The sequence below is a fragment of the Harmonia axyridis genome, chromosome X, assembly GCF_914767665.1.
Source record: "Harmonia axyridis chromosome X, icHarAxyr1.1, whole genome shotgun sequence".
NCBI classification, from domain to species: domain Eukaryota; kingdom Metazoa; phylum Arthropoda; class Insecta; order Coleoptera; family Coccinellidae; genus Harmonia; species Harmonia axyridis.
In genome coordinates this window covers 16,333,794-16,360,301 of record NC_059508.1, presented here as the reverse complement: position 1 = coordinate 16,360,301, position 26,508 = coordinate 16,333,794, and the positions used below count along the sequence as shown (strand labels likewise).

General features: G+C 35.7%; 3 protein-coding genes across 4 annotated transcripts; 1 reads left to right on the top strand and 2 right to left on the bottom strand.

The window, feature by feature from the left end:
- Positions 1-794: 794 nt before the first annotated feature.
- LOC123686474 (proclotting enzyme-like) lies at positions 795-10,256 on the bottom strand. Its single transcript, XM_045626639.1, has 6 exons — positions 10,101-10,256; positions 6,770-7,262; positions 5,133-5,458; positions 2,808-3,000; positions 1,618-2,035; positions 795-1,184 (listed from the first exon to the last, which is right to left on the bottom strand). Exons 1-6 carry the CDS (start codon positions 10,129-10,131, stop codon positions 1,020-1,022), a joined length of 1,626 nt encoding a protein of 541 aa, XP_045482595.1. The 5' UTR covers positions 10,132-10,256; the 3' UTR covers positions 795-1,019.
- A 2,403-nt stretch (positions 10,257-12,659) lies between these two features.
- LOC123686472 (membrane-associated guanylate kinase, WW and PDZ domain-containing protein 1) lies at positions 12,660-18,360 on the top strand. Its single transcript, XM_045626637.1, has 5 exons — positions 12,660-13,212; positions 13,318-13,584; positions 13,650-15,009; positions 15,191-15,575; positions 16,598-18,360. Exons 1-5 carry the CDS (start codon positions 13,007-13,009, stop codon positions 16,771-16,773), a joined length of 2,394 nt encoding a protein of 797 aa, XP_045482593.1. The 5' UTR covers positions 12,660-13,006; the 3' UTR covers positions 16,774-18,360.
- A 1,918-nt stretch (positions 18,361-20,278) lies between these two features.
- LOC123686203 lies at positions 20,279-25,712 on the bottom strand. Of its 2 annotated transcripts, none has more exons than XM_045626218.1 (5): positions 24,992-25,712; positions 23,545-23,802; positions 23,223-23,382; positions 22,798-23,160; positions 20,279-21,841 (listed from the first exon to the last, which is right to left on the bottom strand). In XM_045626218.1, the coding sequence occupies exons 1-5, from the start codon at positions 25,153-25,155 to the stop codon at positions 20,585-20,587; spliced, it is 2,202 nt and encodes a 733-aa protein (XP_045482174.1). In that variant the 5' UTR covers positions 25,156-25,712; the 3' UTR covers positions 20,279-20,584. The 2 variants fall into 2 exon arrangements, with proteins under 2 accessions (XP_045482174.1, XP_045482175.1); XM_045626219.1 differs by having other exon boundaries at positions 23,223-23,370; positions 24,992-25,707.
- Between the last annotated feature and the right edge of the window lie 796 nt (positions 25,713-26,508).

Here is a 26,508-nt window from a genome sequence, read left to right as displayed (position 1 = left end):
ATGGTAGAGGCAGAATCTAGACTCATCTGTGAAGAGAACTCTTTCCCAATCAGCCTCTTCCCAATGGATATACTCTCTCGCAAAATCCAAACGCGCCCTTCGATGGGCTGGGGTAAGAGCTGGGCCTCTTGCCACGACACGAGGCCTTGAATCATATACTCTGAGGCGATTTCTTATTGTCTGAGTGCTAATTTGCACCCCATGAGTTTGCTCAAGCTGATTTTGAAGGAGGCGAGCGGTTGCAAACCGTTGTCTCAACGAAGAAACTCTCGAGTTACGTTCTTGAATGGCAGTTGTTACCCGTGGTCTACCCTGTCCTGATCTTCGGACATTCATACCTGTCTCCCTGAATCGCTGCAACATTCTGGACACACTTGTATGGGAAACTCCAAACCTTTCTGCAATTCTTGTGTATGTCCACCCTTCTTCTCGCAAAACTACCGCTTGGGCACATTCCTCTTGGGTCAAATTGCGTGTTTCGCGTTGCATAGCGATCGAGTGTAGAAAATCAAACGAAAGAAAAACTATTGATCACTAGTATTGATCGAGAACAACTGATTTCAGAATGGAGCCAATACATTCAAAATCTGATAATCTCATCTTTTTTTAATCTTGCTGGGAAAAAACATCTGTATTGAAGAAAAACGTTGAAAGTGGATAACATATGCATGCATAATTCTGATCAAAATAATTATCATTGAGAACACCTTCAGTTGTAGAATAAATTTGAGATTTCCATAATGTGCGTTAATTCTTTTGCGCAGTGTATTAAGAGGGTATGGAAATATTGAAGATTTTATATTCGAAAATGTACATTTATTTTTTTACACGAGCATATACATATTTCATTTAGCACACTTAACATTAAGTAATCAACAAAGACGTCTCAGTATGTCTTTCATTATCAGAGCTTCAAAAAGCTTACTTGAGCTATCGTTTCGATAATATCGCGCCAAACTGTTTGGTCGCATAATGTTTTCTATAAATAGAATAAATATGACTGGTTTATGTTAAAATATTCAGTATTTTTCACGAGTATTCTCCCTTATCCAGTTCATATATCCAGTAACTCTGGTATAAACACCTGGATATCCTGGTTCTCCGCACTTATTTCCAAAGGATACTACTCCAACTTGAACCCAGCGGGTATCCCAGAAAGCCATCAAAGGTCCTCCTGAATCTCCCTGTAATTAAAAGTGTATAATAAGTGCATTGTACCATCATGAAAAGGTGTTAAATCATAATTTCTTGAAGACCACTCAACATCTTCATGCATTCAACAACAATGACGAAATAAAAAATATATTGAAGAAGCTGGCAAATATTTCATGTCACCCTATCTCTTCATTCTCTTCTATCACACAAATTGTAAATTAACAATAATAAAAAAACAAAAATAGACCTCCAGAATGAGTAACTAGAAATATAGATATGACTAAAGATGAGCAACACATCATGAACAGATACAAAAACCAATGATGAGGACCTAGAGCAGATTGGAGTAAAAAGCAGCTTGCTAGGGACAAGGATCAACCAAGAGGTTGACTGTAAAAAATCCTAGTATTGAAAATTATGATAAACATCGTTCAAATGGTTTGAAATAAGTTAATAACATACCTGACAAGCATCAGTACCACCTTCTGAGTACCCAGCACATATGAAGTTCGATGTGATTGGCTGAAAGTAAGCTTCGTTGCAATCTTCGTTTCTCCAAACTGGAAGCACGGCCTGCCTTTGGACTGTGCTCTCTTTGCCACCGTAATAAGTGGTACCCCAACCGACAACTGTCGACCTTTTCCCAGCAAAAGTCTCTCTTCTCAATTCGGGTGGGGGTAGACAAATAGGTATAACATACTTGGACTTCCTTGCTGGTCGATCAAGAAGAAGGATGGCTATGTCGTTGTAAAAGCCAACTCGGCTAAACTGTGGATGCACCCTTACATCTGTCACTTTGAAGGTCACAGGTGCTGAAGGTTCGTCGTTTCTTTTTAGGTCTATATCGCCTAATCTCACAGTGAACTGCTTGGCTGCAAATCTGAAGACAGAGGAAGACTTGAAAGTAATAAATAAATATGAATGGTTTTGTTAGAAGAGGCCAAGATGGAAGGAATTATTTAGCCCTAAATACAGCAGTGTAATGTGCTAAGCCGGCATGCACACCTGATTCCTATTATGTGCACTCAAAAGATTGGTTTATATCAGCAAAACACCCTCAGATGTATGGTAGTTATAGAACAGACCTTGACCTTGCTGTCTTTATCACAACATAATGGGTACCTACAGAAAAATACAATATCCACACAAACAAGACTAACCCCAACAGAATCAGAAAATTCGGAGCTTTTTAGACGTCGTTTAGTCGATTTCATCTTCTACTGTGGCAGGCATCTTCAGAAGTTTCTAGGTCGTGAATTATAACCCAACGCTATGTGGTACATATTTCCACTTCTGGCAGGTTTAGTTGAAGTTGTATTTCTGGTAACCAGAAGATATGAACTATTGGTGTTTCTTCTCTTCTATTGGTGTACTGGTGTGAAAGCAGATGAATGAGATTTGAGGGCCACTCTCAGCAGATAATAGTATGGCATCTATTATAAATTTTTTCCATAAAAAAACTTGCAAGGGCTGGAAATAAGCTCGGAATTTTCCAATTCTGTTAACTATCCTGCAAAAAAGGCTTCAGCATCATATTAAGACAAACCCCATCCCTCTGCGTCTGCTCATGTTTTTAAATGAAACAGTCGAATGGAGGTTACCAAAAAAAGCTCAATTCAAACCCCATCTTTATCAATTCCCATTTTACTCACGGTCTGAGTCTTGAGTCTCTTGTACAATGGGCTGCTGTCAAAACGTGTCTTGCTGTTATGAGGGAACCACCACACCAGAATTCAGTTCTCTTGGAGCCATGCAAAAATATTGCAGCCATCCATGGCCATCGACCTGGAAGGGCTTCTTCACCTCCTACTACTCTGAATTTAGCAGACTCTGGTTGGCCGCAATCTGCAAATTTTAAATGGTTATATTCAAGGTTGGTAGACTATTTGATAGATTTTTCAAATCCTCTCAAATTATTCGATCATGTTCGTTCAGCGCATACATGTTTACTTCAAATTGACGTAATCGTAAGTTCACACAAAGAGATCTAGATATTAGCTATAGATTATTCGAGTTCTTATGGCTAGATCAGAATAAATGGACTGATGTGATGTCAGCTTTTGAATGCTTGTTTTGGTGTTTTCCTCATTTCATATCAATGAGGATGACAAGGAACTGGAAGGACAATATTTTCTTATGGATACTGTCAAATAGCCTAGTGTGAATTTAGACTTTCCAAACATATCGTGAATATTATGTGAAAATCTCTGATAATCATAAAGTCATTCAAGCATGTCAAAATGAATCAGAAAATGAAATGTGGTTATTTGCTAATTCTAGGTAATGATTAATAAGAAAACACTTCATGCTTTCTTCCCCTGCATTATTTGCAACTTAAAAAAAATTAAATAAAACTTCGCAAGTAGGTATTCCATCTATTCAGAGTGTTCGAATAACTAAAATTGTTTTCGGGAATTCAGCATGTGTTGCATCAACGAAAACTTGAGAGGTATGTGCACAGCCTCAGTCATTCTGAATACTTCAATGAAAGTAGAAGTGAGAGAAAGTTCTTACGAATTTATGGTTAAATGTAATCGTGCATGAAATAATGTTATACGAGTTATTACCATCCAACATACACAACTTATGTGATTGCTTCGAATATCCGTGTTTTGTTTATCTCACCTAGAGCGATCAGTATCTTGTCTCTGATGGAATCTCAATTTGAGAATAGGCTCTATTTTAGAGATTTTTCAAACCCTTTCAAGTGAAGGTCATTAAATAACGGGAGTTTTTTTTCGAGGTATATAACTCTAAGTTGGCATTACTGTTCAAGATGGCGACCGATTTAACAGCTGTCAAGTGATTTATTCTCAGTTTGGTTTGGCAATTCATCATGAATAGACTCACGCCTGAACAACGCTTGTAAATAGTGCAATTTTATTTCGAAAATAATGGTTCTGTGCGGAATACGTATCGCGCACTACGTCCATTTTAGCGATGAAGCGCACTTCTGGTTGAATGGCTACGCCAACAAACAAAACTGCCGCATTTGGAGTGAAGCTAATCCTCAAGTGTATGTCGAAACACCGTTACATCCAGAAAAACTGACTTTTTGGTGCGCTTTATGGGCTGGAGGAATCATTGCTCCGTACTCTTTCAAAAACGATGATGAACTTTACAGTTAATGGTGATCGGTATAGAGCCATGATTACTAACTTTTTCATTCCTGAATTGAATAACCATGATGTCCAGGAGTTGTGGTTCCAACAAGACGGCGCAACATGTCACACAGCTCGTGCCACAATCGATTTATTGAAAGACACGTTTGATGATCGCCTTATTTCACGTTTTGGACCTGTGAATTGGCCTCCAAGATCTTGTGATTTAACACCGCTAGACTACTTTCTGTGGGGCTATGTAAAGTCATTGGTCTATGCGGATAAGCCACAAACCCTTGACCATTTGGAAGACAACATTCGCCATGTTATTGCCGATATGCGGCCACAAATGTTGGAAAAAGTCATCGAAAATTGGACGTCCAGATTGGACTACATCCGAGCCAACCGTGGCGGTCATATGCCAGAAATCATATTTAAAATGTAATGCCACAAGATTATCTTGCGGATAAATGAAATTCATGTCATCGAATAATCCATCGTTGTTTTATTGCAATTTAAAGTTCTATAGCTCTAAAAAAACACCCTTTGCATAAAACGGACATTTCGACAAAGATTTTGTCACAATTAATTTCGTTCGGAATCATATCAAAGAAAAAAAATCTATTTTTTGTTCCTGATTTTTTCTCTGATATGATTTCAATTCGAAATTCCATTATCAAGATGTTTCCTTTTCGAAATATTTGATTGATTTAACTTAAAGAAATCACCCTGTATAGAAGATATTTCATAGCAATCGTAGAAAAAATTTTTCACCACCTGTGAAATTCTGACGCATTCTATGCAGCTCGTTCATACTGCACGTCTATGTCTCTAATCTTTCACCCCTCGATCGAAGATATTTACGATTAAACTTACCATCAGTATCCACATAATTTGATCCAATTTGCTGAATATCCGGTGAAGTGGGGACTTGATTTGGCCTAATGGGGTAGCTCGGTATGTTAATAGGAGGCTTTGTCGATGTAGACTGTTTTATTGGCCTAGTTGTTGTTGTTGTGGCTGCTGTTATTGGTCTTCTGGTAGTAGTAGACGTGAAGGAGGAAGCCACAGGTTGTAGTTTGGTACCTTGGATTGTTGGACAACAAACACCAGGAACGAACAGACTCTTGAAGCAGAGAGACTGCCTCAGGGTTCCAAGATTGAGCAGGAGCTGTGGGCAGTCACTTAGATCTTTGCAAGACCTGAAAAATCGTGGAAAAAATTAGGAAAACACTCACGTTAAGTCTGGATTGCTTGCTCAGTCGAATTCGTATTTAATGAATACAAACCACCGGCTTACTCAAAAAGGCTTGAGCCTGTCACATATGTCACACAAATGACACCGATAGTACCATAAAACTTTTTTACTCGTTAGCACCAAGCTTCAAGAGATGCTTGTTAAAATTTCGGAACATTCGGTTACATCTGGATAGAGATATTGAAGGTTAACAAACTCTTTATCAATTGAAAAAATACTATGCAAACGAAGCAATGACAACAACGGTTAAAATTTGACAGTTGTTCCAGAACACATCGAAAAAGTCCACGAAATAATTTTGAGCGATAGCAAATTGAAATGTGTGAGATAGCGATCATTCTCTTCCACCAAAACAATGCTCCTTCTCAAAGTCGATAACTGACTTTTTGAAGATCTCAAAAGAATGCTCCAGGAAAAAAATTGGCTCTAATCATGAAGTGATTGCCGAGATGGAAGCTCATTACAAGAGCAAAGGATGGATCTCTCTACAGAAAAGATAGTAAAAAGTTAGAGGGTATCACTTTTAGAGGTAATTATATTGACGAATAAAGTTTAGAATTCTTAAGAAACAACTGATAAGTCCCAAGACTTAGGCTGAGTGTAAACAGACCAAGCCGAATTGCCAATTCTGCCAAAATTGCTCTCATGACTCATACAGTTGATGCTAACGCTTCTAACCGATGAACTTGCAAAAAAAGTATCGAGGTCCTGATAGTCCTGAGCCCTTCTGAGGGCTTGGAAAAGACCAATATAAGGCAGTGGTCCAACAATAGTAGTGCAACAATAAAAAAAACCCTCTGGAGAAACACTCCGGGTCTTGCTTAGGCAAAGAAATTTGTGGTGCTTTCACCAACCTATACCAGGAAGCTTCTGAAGCTACCACAAGCTGAGCTTCGGGTAATGGTGGGACTGCTGACAGGACACTGTCGGTGCAAATACCGCATGGATAAGTCAGCAGATAAAAATTGCAGGCTCTCTAGAGAGGAGGTAGAAGCAGCTAAACACTTGGTATGCAAATGTCCGAGTTTGACTGGCATAAGAACCACTTATATGGGAAAATCAGTCCTGGATACTACCGAAGGCTCTTAAGGATGTCTCCGGTTTCTTTAATCGTATCGACGGCCTCCCTGGGTTTGCATAAACAGGTAGGGTTAAGAACAAAAGATCAAATTGATCGCAGTTTCCGGAAGGCTAACAGAGCCGCAACGACCCAAATTCATTGAAGGATAACAACAACAACGATAGAATAACTTACCCTGGTGTACCACCAGGTGTTGTACAAATACTGGATTTGTCTTCATCCTCCTTATCGTCATCTCTATCTTTTATGGTCTCATCTTTGGTATCGATTACAGCCGGCAGAGCTTCTCTGACATAAGGTGCTATGGTATCTGTTACATTTCTACCCAATACATTTTTGCTTATGGTGTAAATGGCACTTGGTACTTCGTTTGATATCTTGGCACTGTTATCTTCTCCTATAGTCATATTCACTATGTATCTACCAACAGTGTTTATGGCTCCTAGGGTTTCTGTTATTTTATGCAAGGTGTCAGGTCCGAAATGTCTTGTCGTTTCCACATTTTGAGGTGTTTCGTGTCTACGTGAAATCACATGATGTGGTTCATTTATTTGAACCCAACGTCTTTGGTGGGCATTGTTCAGCCAGGGTTGATGGTATTCTAGGTAATCTTGGTATGTTTCTTCTAGTGTTGAGGGACAAAACAGGCAAAGGATCAGTACTATCTCTGGAACAAAGATCATTTTCTTAGTATTCGATGGTAGATTAACTACAAGATTGGAATGAAGTATAATAAGTAAGATGAGCGTTTGAGGAGTCAAGAGGTGTGACCTCCTCAAAATTGACGAAAGTTCAGTTTGTTCATGAACAAACCGACCTAGAACTTAACCTTAAAATATCACTAGCCAATTCCGTTCGAGAGTTATCATTCACACAGCGGCCGGTAGCACATTAATTCAAGATTATTCTTGGTTTAAAAAACAAAGCCTGGAGGTTTCTCAATATTAGAAACTTTTTTTTTTCATTTTGGTTTGATTTATAGTGATTTAATTCATGTGTTGACTTGAAATCAAGTCAAGCTCAAGCCAAGTAGCTTGAAAAACAAGTCCAGCCATGAATCCCTACTGCTGCTGAGCTTATATTATTTTTTAGTTTTTCTATTCCATTGAAAAAGAACCTATTTTAATTCTAACGTTTTTTTCTGTAATTGTGAGTATAAACTTACATCATCAAACGTTTTTGCCGAAGGAGAAAGTGACTTTGTTCGCAAATTAGATTAACGTGTTTTCCAATTGAATTACATTGTTTCTCCATTGATTCAAACTTTCGATTGAGTGCGGGAAAAGCCAGTTTAACAAAATAATTGCCGGCTATTCTCAATACCCGATAATGTTATTGATCTCATATAGGTGGCAATTTAGAAGACGTTCGACCTTGTATCAATTTTTGTTTACGTGTCCCATGGTTACCGAAACCAATCAGTTATAAGCTGATAAATCATGTCTTACGAAAATCGGGGATCTCCTATTACATCAAAACGGATGTTGGAAGAGAGTTGGTGAGGTGAAAGTGAACGCGACTTTGACATTGTTATGATGGTAATACTGTCTACGGTGTAGCGCCTCAGGCTGTGCATCAATTTCGTCTTATGACCAATAAACTAACTGAGTGATTCCTCACGAGAAGATCGAGATGTAATATGATAATTTTACCTTAAAGATGATTGCGAAATTGTTGATATATTTACTGGTAATCATTATGCGAATTGAATCAGTCATATCTTGGAAAATACGCACTCAATGACAAAAATTTTTATTACTAAACAGGTTGAGTAACTCCAATTCTTGACCAACATTTTCTCCAGAAATAATACTCTACATTAGAGGTACAAACGAAAATGAGATATTCCCTGGGTAATTTTTAGAAGAAAAAGTCCTATTAACATGACTTCCTAAACGCTTCGTTCTCGAGATACAGGGTGTTAAAGTTTGATTTTTTTTCGAATTTTATCTCATAGCACCTTCCCTTTACAAGATATTCAATTGAAATTTGGCATTGTTTTTCCAATTTAGAGTTTACATCACGTGATATGCCAACTCCGATTGCAAATCTACAGGGTGATATATTCTTTGGAACAGTGCACAATTTTTCCTCCAGAATTTTGGTGGATCACTGGTAGTTATCATACAAATTCAACCAGTAAGCTGTGATGAATAAATTAATTTTTAGTTTTGGTGCTAATTTTTTCGATGTGTATCAAAAAGATTCGATGAAGTAGAGTATAATCATCATAAAAAGTAGAACTACAAGAAACACCCTATATCTCGAAAATACAGCATTTTCGGGCCCATGTTTCTAGAACTTGGCATTTTTGAAATTAACCAAGGAATCTCTAATTTTTATTAGTACTTCCAATTCACTATCACCCTTTTTGTGACTGTGGTATTGTAATGTATCATTTCAACTTTTGAAATAAATTTTTCTTATTATCATTTAATAAACGTAATCCTTTGTTATATTTAAAAGGTTTTGAAAAAATTCCTCAAACGATTATACAATCGTTTGAGTTGAAGTTGAAATAGTACATTACAATACCACAGTCACAAAAAAACAAAATAGGAATTCAGAAGTAGTAGAGATGATTTTTCGTCTACAGTCTACTAAAAAAATGATTCTAGTTACTTTGAAGTTATTGTATCTTGGTTAATTTCATTTTTTGTCGAGACATCACTTGTATTTTGAATACATTTCAAAAGAAACTGTATATCGCAATTGAAAAAATAAGAAAATCACTAACCTGAACTCCAGAGATTTGCACAATTATTCAAATTCACTTTCGTGTGTTTTTTTCCATGAACATTCACGTGAATTTTTGAACCCTTATTATAAACCTGCTAAATTATATGCCTTGAAGACATGAAACTATATGATACTTTTAACACAATGTCAGTTAAGAATAATAAATGCAACACCGAATTCAAAAATCATCGAGTAATAGATATCTAAATTATATTGTAACAGATATTAGTTCAAATTATTCCTTTCAAAACGACAATTTTTGTATGATCATTTTCCTAGAATTAAATCTAAAACAAATTAAGGGACAATTTACTCAGAATATAATTCAATTACCTATGTTTGAAAATGGCTAAAAGCCTGTATTTTTTAATCCAAAACGTCAAAATCTATAGGTAGGTAACTACACTAAAGAATATTCTATAGACTATCATGTCGATATTAAGTTGGAAATCTCTTGAATAATAAATTTCGAGCTTGGAGAAGTTAAGCCGGATATTATATAATTTTATCGAATAGAATATAATTTCATAAAAATAGTTTCCTACAATATCTTCGAATAGCAGTTAGACGTATTTTTTCTATATGGGATTCACTTCCTTTCTCACAAAAAAATCGCAAACCTAAACATTGTTTATGGTTTGAAATGTATATTCCCTCAATTCCAGATTTCTAATACTAAAACTATCAAACCGAAAATGAATATGCAAATATTTTCCGATCGTGATGTCTAGAATTTCAGCATCTATTCCGTTTGTTTTGTACTTACCGCCAAGCGTAATTATCCTACTTGAGTGCATAATAGCAAACCACACTCAGCACAACATTCATGAACATTTACTGTATTCAAACTATGACCTGAATCCACTATGTCTCGAAGAAAGTGATGGCCATATAACCTTTCTTGAATTTCTCCCACTAGTAAGTTGGTTTTTACTTTCATTGAGAGATAGGTTCGTTCAGTTCACGAATCTATATACCTACGTAATCCTGTTCTCATATCCTCCTCGAAGTAAAATGGTCTCTACATTTTCGTAATGTAAACAATCCTACTCAATATAATTAATGGCGTCATTGATTATCATTCCACTTTCATTACCGAGAAATGCCGAAAAACCCAATTGGTCATCTTCTGCAGATTATTATTTTACCCCCTCTGATTTTAAGTACCAACCTTTCCATAGATTTTTAAAACTAATATGACTAGTAGGGAATCCAATCCCGCAAATACGCTGGATAAAAATTATCAATCCCGCGAATCTCCAAAAATGCGAGATTATTAGCAATATATTATACATATACTCTTTGTACTCAACCTATTAAACATGCTCATAAAAAGGTCTTATGGTATTAAAAACATACTATAGTATAAAAGTGTTTATTTCATGGCAACAGCTGTCAAGTTTTGCAGCGGGTAAACTCGAAAAATCTGCCGACAAGTGCTGTCTCACAGTTTTTCCAACTAGAAACCTTTTGTTATTCAAAATTGAGCGTTTGTGATTGATGGAAATTAAGTCGAGGCTCAGAGTTGTAAACAGCTTCCAAGAATGTAAAGGGTGTTTTTTTTAGAGCTATAGAACTTTAAATTGCAATAAAACAACGATGGATTATTCGATTGACATGGATTTTATTTATCCGCAAAAAAATCTTGTGGCATTACATTTTAAATATGATTTCTGGCATATGACCGCCACGGCTGGCTCGGATGAAGTCCAATCTGGACGTCCAATTTTCGATGATTTTTTCCAACATTTGTGGCCGTATATCGGCAATAACACGGCGAATGTTGTCTTCCAAATGGTCAAGGGTTTGTGGCTTATCCGCATAGACCAATGACTTTACATAGCCCCACAGAAAGTAGTCTAGCGGTGTAAAATCACAAGATCTTGGAGGCCAATTCACAGGTCCAAAACGTGAAATTAGGCGGTCACCAAACGTGTTTTTCAATAAATTGATTGTGGCACGAGCTGTGTGACATGTTGCGCCGTCTTGTTGGAACCACAGCTCCTGGACATCATGGTTGTTCAATTCAGGAATGAAAAAGTAAGTAATCATGGCTCTATACCGATCACCATTGACTGTAACGTTCTGGCCAACATCGTTCTTGAAGAAGTGCGGACCAATGATTCCACCAGCCTATAAAGCGCACCAAACAGTCAGTTTTTCTGGATGTAACGGTGTTTCGACATACACTTGAGGATTAGCTTCACTGCAAATGCAGCTGTTTTGTTTGTTGCCGTAGCCATTCAACCAGAAGTGCGCTTCATCGCTAAACAAAATAAAATGGACGTAGTGCACGATACGTATTCCGCACAGAACCATTATTTTCGAAATAAAATTGCACTATTTGCAAGCGTTGTTCAGGCGTGAGTATATTCATGATGAATTGCCAAACCAAACTGAGAATAAATCACATGACAGCTGTTAAATCGATCGCCATCTTGAACAGTAATGCCAACTTAAAGTTATATACCTCGAAAAAAAACACCCGTTAGTTACTAAACCTTACTAAAATATTGATTCTACTGAAAATTCGAGATATTCTACATTCAAATTTCTCTTTTATTCAAAAAAATTGAAAGGATTGAAGCTTTATTGTTATCCATTTTTCATAATATAACATGAAGGAGCATGGAAATGTAAATTTTCAAAGCATTATATGCTACAACAGATAGGAAAAAGCTCATTTTTATGTTTAGGAAACATTAAAATTCCTGTACTAAACATAAAAAGTTTTCCTAGCACGCTCAAGTTATTCTTAGTGTTAAATATGTTCTCTTCAAATCTATGTGGAACCTCTAACCCTTTGCAAATTGAAAAACTTGAGTTGGCTTCATGACTGTGTCCTTCACATAAATTTAAGCTGATGAGTGGAATATTTCGCTGAAATAGTTCCGCCTACAACTAAAAAGCATGGATGTTTTGAAGGTTTAACATTTTCAGTCCCAGACTTTTCATCTAAAACATTTCATAATTTTATAAATCTGCTAATAATTAGCATAATTATTAAAATGAAAATCTGCAATTCCTTAAGTTCATAACTTTCAAGAGTATAGCTTCTCAAAACCATATATACCTATAGTAACATTTCATTTTAGATAGCCTTCAGCAATTAATTAACATTAATCGATTACTACCTACTCAATATCATAGAATTTTCCATTAGTTTCGACCTTTTTCAAAGACAGATGGCAAATTTTAGGTTTATTATCATCAATAATAAATCATCTTTCCACCTGTTGAACACGCCACTGGTGAATGTTCGGGCTACTATTGAACATAACTGAGACCACGTAACTATGTGCATTCTTTCTCTATGGTGCACCTATTTCAGCAAGTATTCTATTCAATTTCATAAAAAGAACTGAAACAGCATCCCATTATCTGATAAGATTTAATGTTTCAGGAAAAACATTAAACATAAACACGAAATTGATATTATATGGGATACAATAAAGTGCTTATTTGATCAATTGATCTCCGTACAGCTCCAGAAATATGTAGCATTTAAAGATCCGTTTGATGCATTTTTGTTTACTTCTTTCATGTGATTTGTTTGTTTGCGAAATACAAGATCGAATAAGTTCAGTTTTGGAGAAAATACTTGCTACGGTGACTACAGTTAATGTGTGTTTTATAATGGACGAGATTTAGTGAATGTGATTCAGACTGAAAATGAGTCACAGTAGTGACACAATTAATCCTCTTTCAGAACCTCTCAGAGTGGAAACTGATAATAATAGTGTTGATGCTGATAACACGAACTATTTTGAAGAGAAGGATAATTTCAGTCAAACAAATGATGATACAGATTCACTAGGACCTCTTCCCCCTAAGTGGGAAAAAGCTTATACAGAAAGTGGTGAAGTCTACTTCATCGAGTGAGTAGCAATTCAATTTAATTGGTATTGAATTTGCATTAACTGTAATTTTCACTGAACTGGGGTGTTCAATTTCATAGAAAATGTTATTTATTTTTACTGCAGTCATTCTACTGGTACTTCACATTGGCTGGATCCCCGCTTATCAAAATTCCAAAAAAAATCTCTTGAGGATTGTCTAGATGATGAACTACCTTATGGATGGGAAAAAATCAGTGATCCGCACTATGGAACTTATTTTATTGATCATGTAAATAGACGTACTCAATATGAAAATCCTGTAATTCAAGCTAAAAGGGCAGCTTCTCAAGCATCTGCTGTTGTTAGTCAAACCTCCTTTACTAAGGATCCATCTGAGTTATGTGGACAAAGGTATGATAATCATAATCAATTATATTTTAATTGAAGGTAACCTAAATTATGACTCATTGTTCTAGGTTTCAAACATCATTAGTTAAGTCTTCGAGAGGGTTAGGATTCACTATAGTAGGAGGTGATGATACTGTTGAGGAATTCCTTCAAATAAAATCTGTTGTGCCGAATGGACCTGCATGGTTAGATGGACAGTTACAAACAGGAGATGTTATTGTATATGTTAATGATACATGTGTCCTTGGCTATACCCATAATCAAATTGTCAGGCTCTTCCAATCGATAAGTGTTGGTTCTACTGTGCAACTTGAAGTTTGTAGAGGATATCCTCTTCCTTTCGATCCAAATGATCCAAATACAGAAGTTGTCACAACTATTGCTGTTGATTCTCATCTGCAGCAAGTGCAGAATGATAAAAGGATGTTAGATACAAATTTCAACTTCTTGGAGAATGATGATTTATCAAGGGAAGATGAAAGTACTATAGACACTACTGATGAAATTGATGATTTGCTCAAAGGTATAAATAATCGTGGTATAAGTAAGACAGAAGTTCGTGTAGGTATAGTGAAAGGAAATTTAGGTTTTGGTTTCACAATAGCTGATAGTGCCTGTGGACAACGTGTAAAAAAGATTTTAGATCGACAACGATGTAAAAACTTAATGGAGGGGGATATTCTCCTAGAAATCAATAACATCTCTTTGGTTAACATGTCTCATGATGAGGTTGTGCAAGTACTCAAAAACTGTCCTTTCAACAATGAAGCTTTGATTGTCGTTCAAAGAGATTGCCTTGCCAAACCCTTGAGTTTGAGGAATAAGCCTAGAAAGTTGGAAAATAGATTTGGGAATAAAGATATTGGAAGTACATATAGAAGTAAAACTCCTACGGCTGATATCTACAACACTCAACCTCGAGAAGTGCTCCCTAGTAGACCTAAAACTCCATTGATTGATACACGAGGTCTCTCAAAAACACCTGTCAAGGATCTCAATTATAATAGTCACGAATTTATGAAACAAAATTTCGCCAATGATGGCTTCAACCACGATCACTCTCGATTGAGACTGTCCCTCATCGATAATCCAGATGAAGATATAGATATAGACATTCCGGAAAATAGTTCTCAAAGTAAGCAATCACTCGAATATCCTCCACCGTTACTCGATTCTAAGTTTGGTTTGTACATGCCTATTCCTCATCGATACGACTGTACATGCTATAGCTGTAACAGCCAAAAAAGTAGTCTAGAAACATGTGATCCGTATGACAGCAATGGAATGAAGAAAAGTGCAAGTTTTGATGCTTGGCAATCGATGTCTCGAAGCTCAAGTATTGAATACAATACGATGGCTGTAACTCTGAACAGGCAAGAGACTGGTTTTGGCTTTCGTATTGTGGGAGGCATCGAAGATAAATCACAGGTACGTTGATACACCCTTTTTAATTAAGTTGTTTCTGATCTATAACCTCTAGAACTCTAAATGACAGAATATCTTTCAGTGGTTAAACCCATTTGTTTTCATGTAATTCTGTGACTTAAAAAATTCGATATCAAGAACCGTTACTTGATAATAAATAATAATTGATTGTGTATTATTTTAGGTAGCTGTAGGGCATATTGTGCCAGGTGGTTCAGCAGACTTAGATGGTAGGATCCAAACAGGAGATGAAATAGTACGTGTAGATGGTTATTGTGTTTTAAAGGCATCTCACCGCCAGGTAGTGCAGCTAGTAAATGCAGCAGCGACACGAGGTCAAGTGAACCTTATTTTACGTAGAAGAATATATCCCACACAGTCCCTAGTGGCACCCTATAGCATGGGTGGAATGCCCTGGCTTCATGATCAATCTCCACCTCCAGTTGCTCACCTTTCACCAGTAGCACCTCAACAAACGGAAACTTATGACGTTACTGTTAGGCGAAATGAAAACGAAGGCTTTGGGTTCGTCATTATATCATCAGTCAATAAAATTGGATCGACAATTGGTGAGTAAATTATTGTCATTTACTTTATATTTCATTCAGTCTAAAATATTATGAAACATTCTTTTAGTTTTGTGAATGATAAATAAATTTCAAAAGGATACTAAAATGTTGGACCATTGTTTGTATGATGTGAATTTCGACATGTTCCAAAATAAAATATGTTAGTTCTTTTGAGCCTGAATAGATTCATTGTCCTATTCAAAATGGCATTCAATTATAACCTCAACTTAATTGCTAGTTTGAATGCAATAAATTAAAGTACACTATTAAGGGTATGGTCCATATATCACCTAGGTTACTATAGTTAGTAAGTTGGTGGTCCGTATATGTCAAATTCCTTAAAAACCTGTGACTATTTCCTCAAACTTCGGTGAGTTATCTGTCACCAGAGCAACCGTACTTTTATTCTGGTTAGGTTCGGTAACCACGCCCACTCCGGTTGGTAATTGTCATTTTAATTTTCAGATTATTGTTTATGAATATTCTCCATGACATCTAACACTCAAAAACCTTATTATTTTAATTATGAAACAAATACCCTCCAGAGCCATTAAGAACTATCAATTTACAAATTAAAAGAGATCAACCATTTATAACCTGCAAAATTCTGTCAATGAAAAATTTAGTTAACTATTGACAAGTGTCAAGCGGTCCCTATATACGAAGCAAGTTATCTGAAACATTGAAAACAATTAGTAACCGCTCTGAAATTCTCGGCGATATACGGACCATACTCAAAATGATAATAAATTTATGACTTACATCTTAATAACCTTAAAAAAAAAGATTGTTGAATCCATAATGAAAACCTGATAGTGTATACTTCAAGTTACTCGTAAAATTGTTTGATTGATTATTTTTAACTTAACTTACGATATTGGAACAGTTTAGTCATGATAAGAGTTAATCAGTATTATTCATGTTGATATAAGTACAATACTTATTGATTGATGAATTCGTAATTCTATCTTGAATCCCATTGTTCGAATGCATTACTCAAATTAGATTTCTTTTACTTATAGGTCGTTTGATAGACGATAGTCCAGCAGAACGATGTGGAAAGCTTCGTGTAGGTGACTTCATTCTTGCCGTAAACCATATAGACATCATGCACATGAGTCATGGAGATATTGTCAACCTCATCAAGGAGTCGGGATTATCTGTCACACTTACAATTGCAGCAAATCCCATATTGTGATCGCATGAATATTTTTTTACACTCCACAACAGGTACCAACGATAGTTTTAGAATAACCTCATTTGAACCAAAAACATTTTGATAGAAAGGTTATTCCTTTTTTTTACAATGAAAGTGACCTTATAACTTTTCAAATTTTATTTAGGGTATGGTCCGTATATCGCCGAGAATTTTAGAGCCATTACCAGTGTCAGGTAACCTGCTTCGTATCTACAGACCGCTTGACACTTGTCAATGGTTAATTAATTTTTTTATTGACAGAATTCTGGAGGTTATAAATGATTGATCTCTTTTAATTTGTAAATAACTAATAGAACTTAATGGCTCTGAAGGATATTTGTTTCATAATCAGAATAATAAAGTTTTTGAGTGTTAGATGTCATAGAAAATATTCATAAACAATAACCTGAAAATTAAAATAACAACTGTCAAGCGGAGTGGGCGTGGTTACCGAACCTAACCAGAATAAAAGTACGGTTGCTCAGGTGACAGATAACTCACCCAAGTTTGAGGAAATAGTCACCGGTTTTTGAGGAATTTGACTTATACGGACCACCAACTTACTAACCATAGTAACCAAAGTGATATACGGACCATACCCTCAAATTACAATGAAGTAGTATTATCTAATTCCCAATTGGTGTCTTCTCGTTGTATTAAGGGGATTAGATGAAAACTAGAATCATTCATTAATGAACAGTTGGTGTGTTTGAAGCCACAATAATTTTTCGTGCATCCAACATTTTTCTGCAGTATTAGCCTATTCTTTCCTAATTCAGCCAATAAGAGAAGCCAAAGAAAATTTGTAACAATTATTTATCACGAGTTTTACTGTGCCTTCAAAACACAAATCCAATTGTTCATTTGCACTCATATCGATATTGCCTTAGAATTTTCTGAAAAGTTTTTATATTGAATTTGTTAAATTAATGTTGTTAACTGACCTGTTGAATTTGAATAAGTTATGTGATAAAATTGAAAAAAACGGTTGTCGAGTTTTAGTATTCATCTTAGTTGACTTGTCTTTTAGATTCAATTTTACCGGTTTCATTAGATTAATGTGTCAAGTTTTAGATAGATAAAGTTTGAAGGATTGATCAAATGATTCTGACACACAACACACGGTATTTTTACTATTTATTGTATGACTGAATTATGTAGTAGATCTCGAATTTACTAACAATGTAGAACGTATATTGACTCGTGTTTCTGATGATACAATCTTTTATTATCATCAGAAGTATGTAGGACGTTTCTACTTTATATTGCCAACTTACAGCTTTCCTCTCTATGCAATTTTAATATTTATTTTAAGATAGCAATATTTTTATTTTATAGCATTTTTTTAAAGGGGCCTGTTTATCTGCGACAATATGAGGGCTATTTTGATTAATTGATAATCACTAGTATTTTATTATTTGAATAAGGCAGCAAGTACCAAAAGACAACTGATGATACTTGTATTATTTTACAGCGTCACTTGTTGAATTATTCCTTATATGTGCATTTATCAGCTCGTATCATTCCTAGCAGGGTTTTAAAACATTTTCTTCCAGTCTGTATTTCTGTATTAAATTTTAAATTATAGAAATGTTTTTACTTACCTATAGAAAAGTTCCATACCCTTTCTGGTTTTAGACATTTCCTTTCAAAGTAAAAAAATATTAGCATCTTCATAGAATAGACTTTAAGATTGATACATTAATTTAACAAAAAAAATATTTTTGAAATATACTAGAAAGAGTTCTGAAATAACGGAGCACTCATACCTTTAGTCATTCAAAACAACATTAAATTCCAACCTCCAATAGATTGCTATACTAATAACATAATAGATCAAAGTATTTTTTACAATTAAATAATAAGTTTATTACTTACTCAAAAGATAGCAGTTGAATGAGTAATGAAAACAAATATTTGTTTTCATTTAACAGGCCAATTGAAAAGTCCCCAGTCTACCATAGTAAAACACAATTTTTTGGCAAAATTCGATTTTATTATTCAACATAGTTGCCTTCGAAGGCGATATAGCGATCTTCCAACTTTTCAATACCATTTTTGTAGTACGATTTGTCTTTAGCTTCAAAATATGCCTCAGTTTCGGCGATTACTTCTTCATTGGAGCTAAATTCCTTTCCAACGTGCATTCTTTTGAGGTCTGAGAACAGGAAAAAGTCGCTGGGGGCCAGATCTGGCGAAAACGGTGGATGCAGAAGCAATTCGAAGGCCCAATTTTGCCATTATTTTATTGATTTGTGATACGGCGCATTATCTTGATGAAACAGCACCTTTTTTTTCTTCAAATGTGGCCGTTTTTTAACGATTTAATCCTTTAAACGATCCAATAACGCTATATAATATTCGCTGTTGATGGTCTGGCTCTTTTGGAGGTAATCAATTAATATTATACATTGCTCATCCCAGAATACTGATGCCATAACCTTGCCAGCTGACGTTTGTGTTTTTCTGCGCTTTGGATTCGGTTCATCGTGTGCAATCCACTCAGCTGAACGTCGATTAGACCCCGAAGTGGAATGATGGAGTCATGTTTCATCCATTGTCACATATCAACTCAAAAATTCAGGTTTATCGCACTTAAACAGGTTCAAACACTACTCAGAATCATCAACACGTTGCTTTTGATCGATTGTAAACTCGCGCGGCACCCATTTTGCACACAGCTTTCTTATGTACAAATATTCGTGAATGATATGATTACACGTTCAGATGATATTTTCACAATGTCTGCTATCTCAATCAACTTCATTTTAAGGTAATTCAAAATTATTTTGTGAACTTTTTCGAGTTTTTCGTCGGTCACAGTCGTTTGAAGATTGGTATTGACTAAACATCATATAGTCTTTTCAATTGGCCTAATACAGTGCTGAGAATAGAATATCAATATGTTGGAAAGAAAAAGCATAAAGAATGTAAATCAGCGAAGGAAGAGGATAGATAGTACATCCCTACTTTCAAATCTTCGTCTCGAAATCATCATCTTATTCATATCTCTTCTACTTTTATCGTATTGTTAGGCCAATTCTATACAACACTGACACCTTATTAGGTAAAATTGCTGGATAGCATTCTGGTTATACAGGGGATTCCCCCCAAACAAATGTATGAGTGAAATGACATTCTCGTCAAATATCTTTTAAAGGATTTAACAACAGATTCAACACTCAGTTTTGAATCGCAGGTTTAATTTGGAAATACAACTAGCTACTTTTTTACTTATATCACCTAAGTTTGAGTTTCTCTGATAGTGTACACTCCATTTATGGCTAATTTTTGATATATTCCATTTAATTATAATTTCATGTTTCAACCCATTGTTTTTAGTTTCTATTTCATAATTTACTTTTGGATAAAGATGAAAAGTCTGCGAATCATTGATGCTGAAACTTCATGTGAATATGGGTGCTATGAATCAAGTGGAACACAAAAATCAGTGGATGTTTTGTTTTTTATTGAAAGTCGAAGGTCCATAAAAGAAAATACAAAGTATAACAAATGTTTTTACTTGAATGAATGACATGAGCTACAACTATAACAATAAAATCACACATTCAAAATACATTCATACTTGAGATCTCAATGTTGAATAATGCACAAAACCCTTGGCCTACCTAACATTAAAAAGTTTTAGAGAAAATACTTATGACAAAAAAATATCACCATTTACCCTGTGCAAGTCTCTGTTGATGTCAAATTGCAAATGACCAACTGTACGCAAGCTGACAGACTTGCTAGGTACTAGCTGAACATATGGTACAGGTACACAACATGAAAATACATCGAAGGAAACCGATCAAAAGCCTCCCAGATAGGGTGGATAACCTGGAGGATGTGCTGGAGCTGGTTGAGGGTAACCATAGTACGGATAGTTTGGACTTGCCATGTGAAAACTTGGGGTATACGATTGAGGGTATGGTACATGAGGATATGGTAACGGAACTGGATCGTAATGGCTTCCCCAGGTGGGAGTAGGATATATGGGATAACCACTGCTAGTCGGGTAGTCGTAGGGAGCAGGGCTGCCCCGAGAAGCAACACTGTAGTTATCGAACTGGTTCGAGTATTGATCTGAAACTTCTTGGCCAATTTGAGACTCTCCTTCTGTTATGCTGGGAATTTGATCTACTAAGGATTCTAAGCCAGACAGGCTTTTCGATGCAATATCTTGTTGACGAGGTGCTATATAATGATTATCCGACTGCTGTTGCTGTTCAACATTGAAAGTATTATAAGAGCAGTGAGGTTGCTGTTCACTATTTGTTGACGGTGCTGGACTGCTCAAACGGCCTTCCACCTCATCCTGAGTCATATTCGTCGGTGGTTCGAAGTCTGGTGGTCCTAAACTTGGCGACCCTGGCGAACCTAGATGTTCTGAACTTATTGCTGCGCTAATTTCTGAACTCAGGTCTGAGTGAGTGAAAGGTTGCGATCGAGGTCTCGGAGATTGACTATAGTGAGGACGAGGACTTTGGGAGTAGGGTAGCTGATTCTGGGGGGCGTACATAGAGTTCATATTGCTAGGTGGGGTAGGTGCTGGCCCAACTGGATAGAAGTTAGTTGGCGACTGCAGAGGTGATGAGTTTGGGTAACATTGTGAAATATTGTTGGATCCGTTTTCTATGCCGGTCATTTCCATACTCTCGACTTTAACTTTTTTAGGCCTTCCTCGTTTCTTCTTTGGAAAATCACAGTTATTATTATGAACCGGAGGTTTACGAACCGGTTTAACAGGCGGAGTTTCACCCTCCACTTTTATCTTCTTAGGCCGTCCACGCTTCTTCTTGCAGGGCATTACCATACCCTCTCCGTTCTTCATCATTTCGTTACTTATATCTGTCAATTCGGGAGAGAATATGTCTAACTTGGGTTCTGCCTCATAGAAAGACTTTACCCTCGGCTCAGAGAAAACCATCTCTGATTCGTCGATTTCTGTTATGACGCCGTTCAAATAATCGCGAAACTTCTTCAATGCAGCGTAGAATGGTACCTTGTCCGCTGCCCTTGGAAGCTGGGCACATCTTGCGCTCGAAGAGGGCATTACCCAGACATGCTGAAAACAACAACAATTCTTAAAAGCAGTTTCAAAAAAGGAATATTAAATTGATACATATATGCAAATGCGGGATTCCTCTGAAATTCTGCGAGATCAAATTTGCGGGATTTTCCATGCAAGATCTACGGGATTCAATATTAAAATTGTATAATAGACAATAAAAGCGCAAACGTCTTTTGAAACGTCCCAGAAAGCAATAAACCACTCATAAGTTACGGACGAAGATGCAACACTAGTTATAGCTGAAAATACACTACGATTCATGATCAGCAAATTGGAAAGTCATTATATAAAGTAAGGAAATGGTTAAAAGTTTATTTTTTGGGATAAAAGAGCGCCGTTCATTAATGACAAGTATGGTACCGTATTTAGAAAACCCAGGCAAATATTTGGAATTTCCGGGATAACAGTCAATGTCTACAAACAGCCAAGAAAATATATTTGTACTTTATAGCAAATCAACATTACGAAATGAAATTAAGAGTTTGACTGACAGGCTGCAAATAGAGACGACTTTAGAAGAAAAAACACAATCCCAAACCAAAGACCATTTCACTTATGGTGATGAGGATAAAGTACCTTTATCTAATCTAGCAACAAGACGTGAGCCATCACCTTTGAATTTAGAAGAGGTCTCGAATGGCCATCATAAAGAGTGTTTCAAAATCAAATAAGTTGCATTAAATTGAAAAATCATGCAGTTTGAATCCATTAGATTCAATATCCTAAAGATTCCCTCTTTAACAGCCTTTAAAATTGACGAATCAGTTATGGGTAAAGCAACTGATGAAATTAACGAATCAACCATGTTTTAGCGTGTTCTAACTTAATGAGAGTTTGTTATATTCAAACCTTGAACATTTGGAGCGTTTTCTAAAGTTTCAATGCTTGATTTTATAGAATTTCGTTTTATTTGAATGAGATTCAAAATGACATAATATTTAATAACTTACCGTGTTGGTTCCATCTACAAGCTCTGGCTGTCGACCAAATTTGAAATCCTTCTTTCCCGAAAACACCTCGTATATCAGTTTGCCGTTGAAAACCGCTATTTTGGGGCGGAACTTCCTCAATTTCTCAAGTAATATCTGACATCCTTCCTTGATCTCCTTTCTTGTTAAATCAGCGCTTCCTTTGGTAGCTCGCTGAACCATGTTGGTAAACCCGATACCAACTTGTAGCAGTTTGTAATCCTCGTCTGCAGACATCTGCTGACTAGTCAGTCCTGCCAGATATAAACATTTCCAAAAATGATTGCCTGGACCAGCGTAATGATGTCCCTTGTAAGCAGCAAAAAGTCCAGGATTGATCCCAATCTAAAACGTTGGAATTGGGTTTTTAGTATGAAGGCGAAAAACGTCGAGTTTAAGGAACTTACAATAACAATATCTAAATTGTCAGTGATGTGGTCAGGAAGCGTTCTCTTAGAAACCTCTTCTTCAGGCATCCCGTTGAATCTATCGTGTTTTTTACGTTCCTTTATAGGCCGAGGTAAGCCACCAGTCATTTCTTGACCAAACTCGGGCCTACCGAAAATTCTTTATTAAAGAAAAAATCAGTTGCTGCAAAAATCAACGTAAAAAATAATAAGAAAATGGCCAAAACAAAAAACGCACCAGTTTCATGGTGAATACCCGAAACCGGTTAAAAATCAAATAATGCAAAAAAAGAATCGAGAAAACAATGGCAGGATTACTCACTCTTCAAGTTTGACCTTTTTCTTTCTGCCCCGCTTCTTCGGTTGGGCCATCAATTGATTGTTCATAACAGGCATGGGGCCCATCATGTTAGAAGGTGGGGGGCCATGATGCTGAACAGAGGGAAGCATGGGTATAGGGTCGTCGTCGATAAAGCTGTAAGGATCTTCTATCTTTTCGCATTTCACCAAATTACCATTCGACATCAACATATCAGCGCCTGTTTCGTACCCATCATCCTGCGGCTCTAGTTTCATGTTACTAAAAAAAATGCGATATCAGTTTGCATTTTTTTTTTATCTAGCAGGATTAAATAGGGAACGCAACATTTTCAATTTGGTTTTTCGACGATCGTTTGGCGTACAACTTTTCCCTGAAATATTTCATTATCCTTATTAAACATCCTTGTTGAACAACTGATAGTGAAAACGCTTCTTTTCTACGAGGTACGATAATGGTTTACCACCGAATTGCCTGATATTTATCTATTGTATGTAGTTTAAATGCTATTTAATACTCTATTCATTAAATTCAATGAGCTATAGTCAACATACATCCCTCAATTTAATCCATGTTGGAATACAATGCGTTGTTTGTTGTTTAAAAGCGATTACAAAACAATTTATATCGGCACTTATAAATACGTCAGTATAAATTTTTTTTGAACGATCTGTCAGTTATTAATCAGATCTCGTGGTAAATTCGAAATGGTTAATAGAACGCAACTGGTTTTGAAAATATTTTAATTGTTTTTCCAGTAACCAAAAAGCGCGAATTTTTCGATTTTCATCATTTTCCCCATATGGTGTGAAACTTTGATTTTGAAATCACAAAATTCAATTTTATCATATAATTTTTCATTCAAACTTGTTTTCTATAACGATTCCTAAATGTTTACATTTTCATAGCGCACTATAAGCAATGTGAAAAAGTAAATTTGAAGAAAAATCAATCTCAGACTTGTGTTCATTAGGTAGGTGTTTTGATGTCCTTTCAGCCACCTTTTCTAGAGCGAATGGCAAAAAATCGATTAACTACTTTGTGATTTTCAAAATGACAATAAAATAACGATTTCATTCGAAAAAGCTAATTACTCTATTTTTATTCATTAATAAAACTAAAAAATTAATAGTACCAACAATGAATGACGTCGTTAAAAAACGATACCTACTATTTTCATTGAAATCGATTTTCCTCTTAAGTGAAAACTTACCGGGAAAACTATTTCTACGTAGGATAGTTTGATGTATACTTGAAATGAATTGAAGGAACGAAAAACCAATAGTTGATTATTTTCAAGAAGAATAGAAACACATATGCTAGCTTATTTACGAATAAGTCGAATCGTTATTTGAATAAATAGGACTTTATTTGTGATTATTCTAATTTTACTAAAGGTATCGTTTTCGCTCGAAGAAAAGCAATATTATTCGTATCAATATGGACTTACATCTTGTATTTGTTGGAAAAATTGAGAGGATGAGCATAAGAGTCGTAGGACATGGGTACATTTTGGCCCAAACCTGACGACCCATTGTCGGAGGAGCCCCCATTGCCTTCCATACTGGCCCCAAGTAGAGAGGTCGACTCACGGAATAAAGTTGCCACTTGCATTGGTTGAACTTATTTCACTTGTTCACGAAAAAAACTATTGCTGGGCAATTATTATTGCGTTACTTTTGAACGTAGTTACTGTTTTCGAAAATTTATAAAATCCAACTACCTCACCCTTTAAAAATAGTATTAACTCTGTGATTGGTTCAACCAATGTTTGAGAAAAATCAATAGAATGATATGAGCCTGAATTTTTTCACTAACTAACTCATTTACAATATCACTACCGAATTTGCTTCCCTCATTGTTTTTTATAGTTTTTAAGTAACACATGATCGTAATCGATTCGAGTTGAAATTATTTTTTCACATCCAAGCACTCTCGGCTCGCCCACGAATGTTTGAAGGACTTCATTTAGCCATTTGAAGAATCAGAAACATGGGTGTAGTTTTTTCTATGATAACCTGGATAACCCGTAAATTTTTATCACAGAATCGCATGTATCGATTTTTACCGTTTTTCTGTGTACGAAAACTTTCGTCGGAAAATTGAAAAACTTGCATGGCACTCCAATAATATTTTCACTGAAACCGATTTTTTTTTCGTTTTTTTTTGTTTATTCAAAGGTTAGGTCCCATTATTCTAGGGTTGATTTGGTCAGGTACATATATTATCGTATATTTAAAAGAGATTTTTATTTTCAACAGAAACCGCAGAACATAGATTATTTCTGCTAGTAATTTTCAGCCTAAATGGTCTTCACAACATGTTCAAGTTATATAACAATTTGAAATCAATTGATTTATCATTATAAAAATTTTAAACGTGTAATCTAAGATCTAATCAAATGATTGTCATATCCATATTTCTGAAAATTGGTAATCACCACTGGCGCCACCTTACGTCAATAACGGTTAAATAGGAATTGAAATCGTATTACGTGTGATTTTCTCAAAACTATTTTTCTCTCTACAGAGAATCATTTACCTTTTTACTTATATCTCTTTATTGTCATCTCCATTCTCTCTTTTAGTAAAGAATTACTTAAGGTAATCCAGAGAATGTCCAGACATTATTCTAATCTAATGTTCTGTACACTCTCCAGACAAATCAAGTAATCCTCTCAAACTAATCCAATGCGACTAAAGCTTGTGAATATCAATAAATCCCTGATAGATATAATAAAAAAAATGGGGTAACTAGAAAAAAACAGCAATTCACCTATTTGACGAGATGTGTAGCACTTGATCACTTGAAATGCCATTAAGGCGTACGAAACAATAAAAAAAATGTTTTGTTACACCTCAAGGGCATTTCACGTGATTTGAATTCATCGCATTTTTATTGTCGTCTGGCAAATTCAAACTTACCAATTGTTCCGATGGATTCTGAAAATAATATTTATGATTATTC

What these genes read in the sequence shown, in the direction of transcription:
- LOC123686474 (XM_045626639.1), bottom strand. Translation starts at nt 10,131, where the DNA reads ATGCACTCAAGTAGGATAATTACGCTTGGCG. An exon ending in TAGGATAATTACGCTTGGCG is followed by an intron (nt 7,263 to 10,100) that starts GTAAGTACAAAA and finishes TCTTTGTTCCAG; the next exon opens with AGATAGTACTGATCCTTTGC. An exon ending in AGAGACTCAAGACTCAGACC is followed by an intron (nt 2,036 to 2,807) that starts GTGAGTAAAATG and finishes CTCTGTCTTCAG; the next exon opens with ATTTGCAGCCAAGCAGTTCA.
- LOC123686472 (XM_045626637.1), top strand. Translation starts at nt 13,007, where the DNA reads ATGAGTCACAGTAGTGACACAATTAATCCTCTTTCAGAACCTCTCAGA. An exon ending in GGTGAAGTCTACTTCATCGA is followed by an intron (nt 13,213 to 13,317) that starts GTGAGTAGCAAT and finishes TTTTTACTGCAG; the next exon opens with TCATTCTACTGGTACTTCAC. An exon ending in TAAAATTGGATCGACAATTG is followed by an intron (nt 15,576 to 16,597) that starts GTGAGTAAATTA and finishes TTTTACTTATAG; the next exon opens with GTCGTTTGATAGACGATAGT.
- LOC123686203 (XM_045626218.1), bottom strand. Translation starts at nt 25,155, where the DNA reads ATGCAAGTGGCAACTTTATTCCGTGAGTCGACCTCTCTACTTGGGGCC. An exon ending in TTTTCCAACAAATACAAGAT is followed by an intron (nt 23,803 to 24,991) that starts GTAAGTCCATAT and finishes CATTTTTTTTAG; the next exon opens with TAACATGAAACTAGAGCCGC. An exon ending in TTGTAGATGGAACCAACACG is followed by an intron (nt 21,842 to 22,797) that starts GTAAGTTATTAA and finishes TGTTGTTTTCAG; the next exon opens with CATGTCTGGGTAATGCCCTC.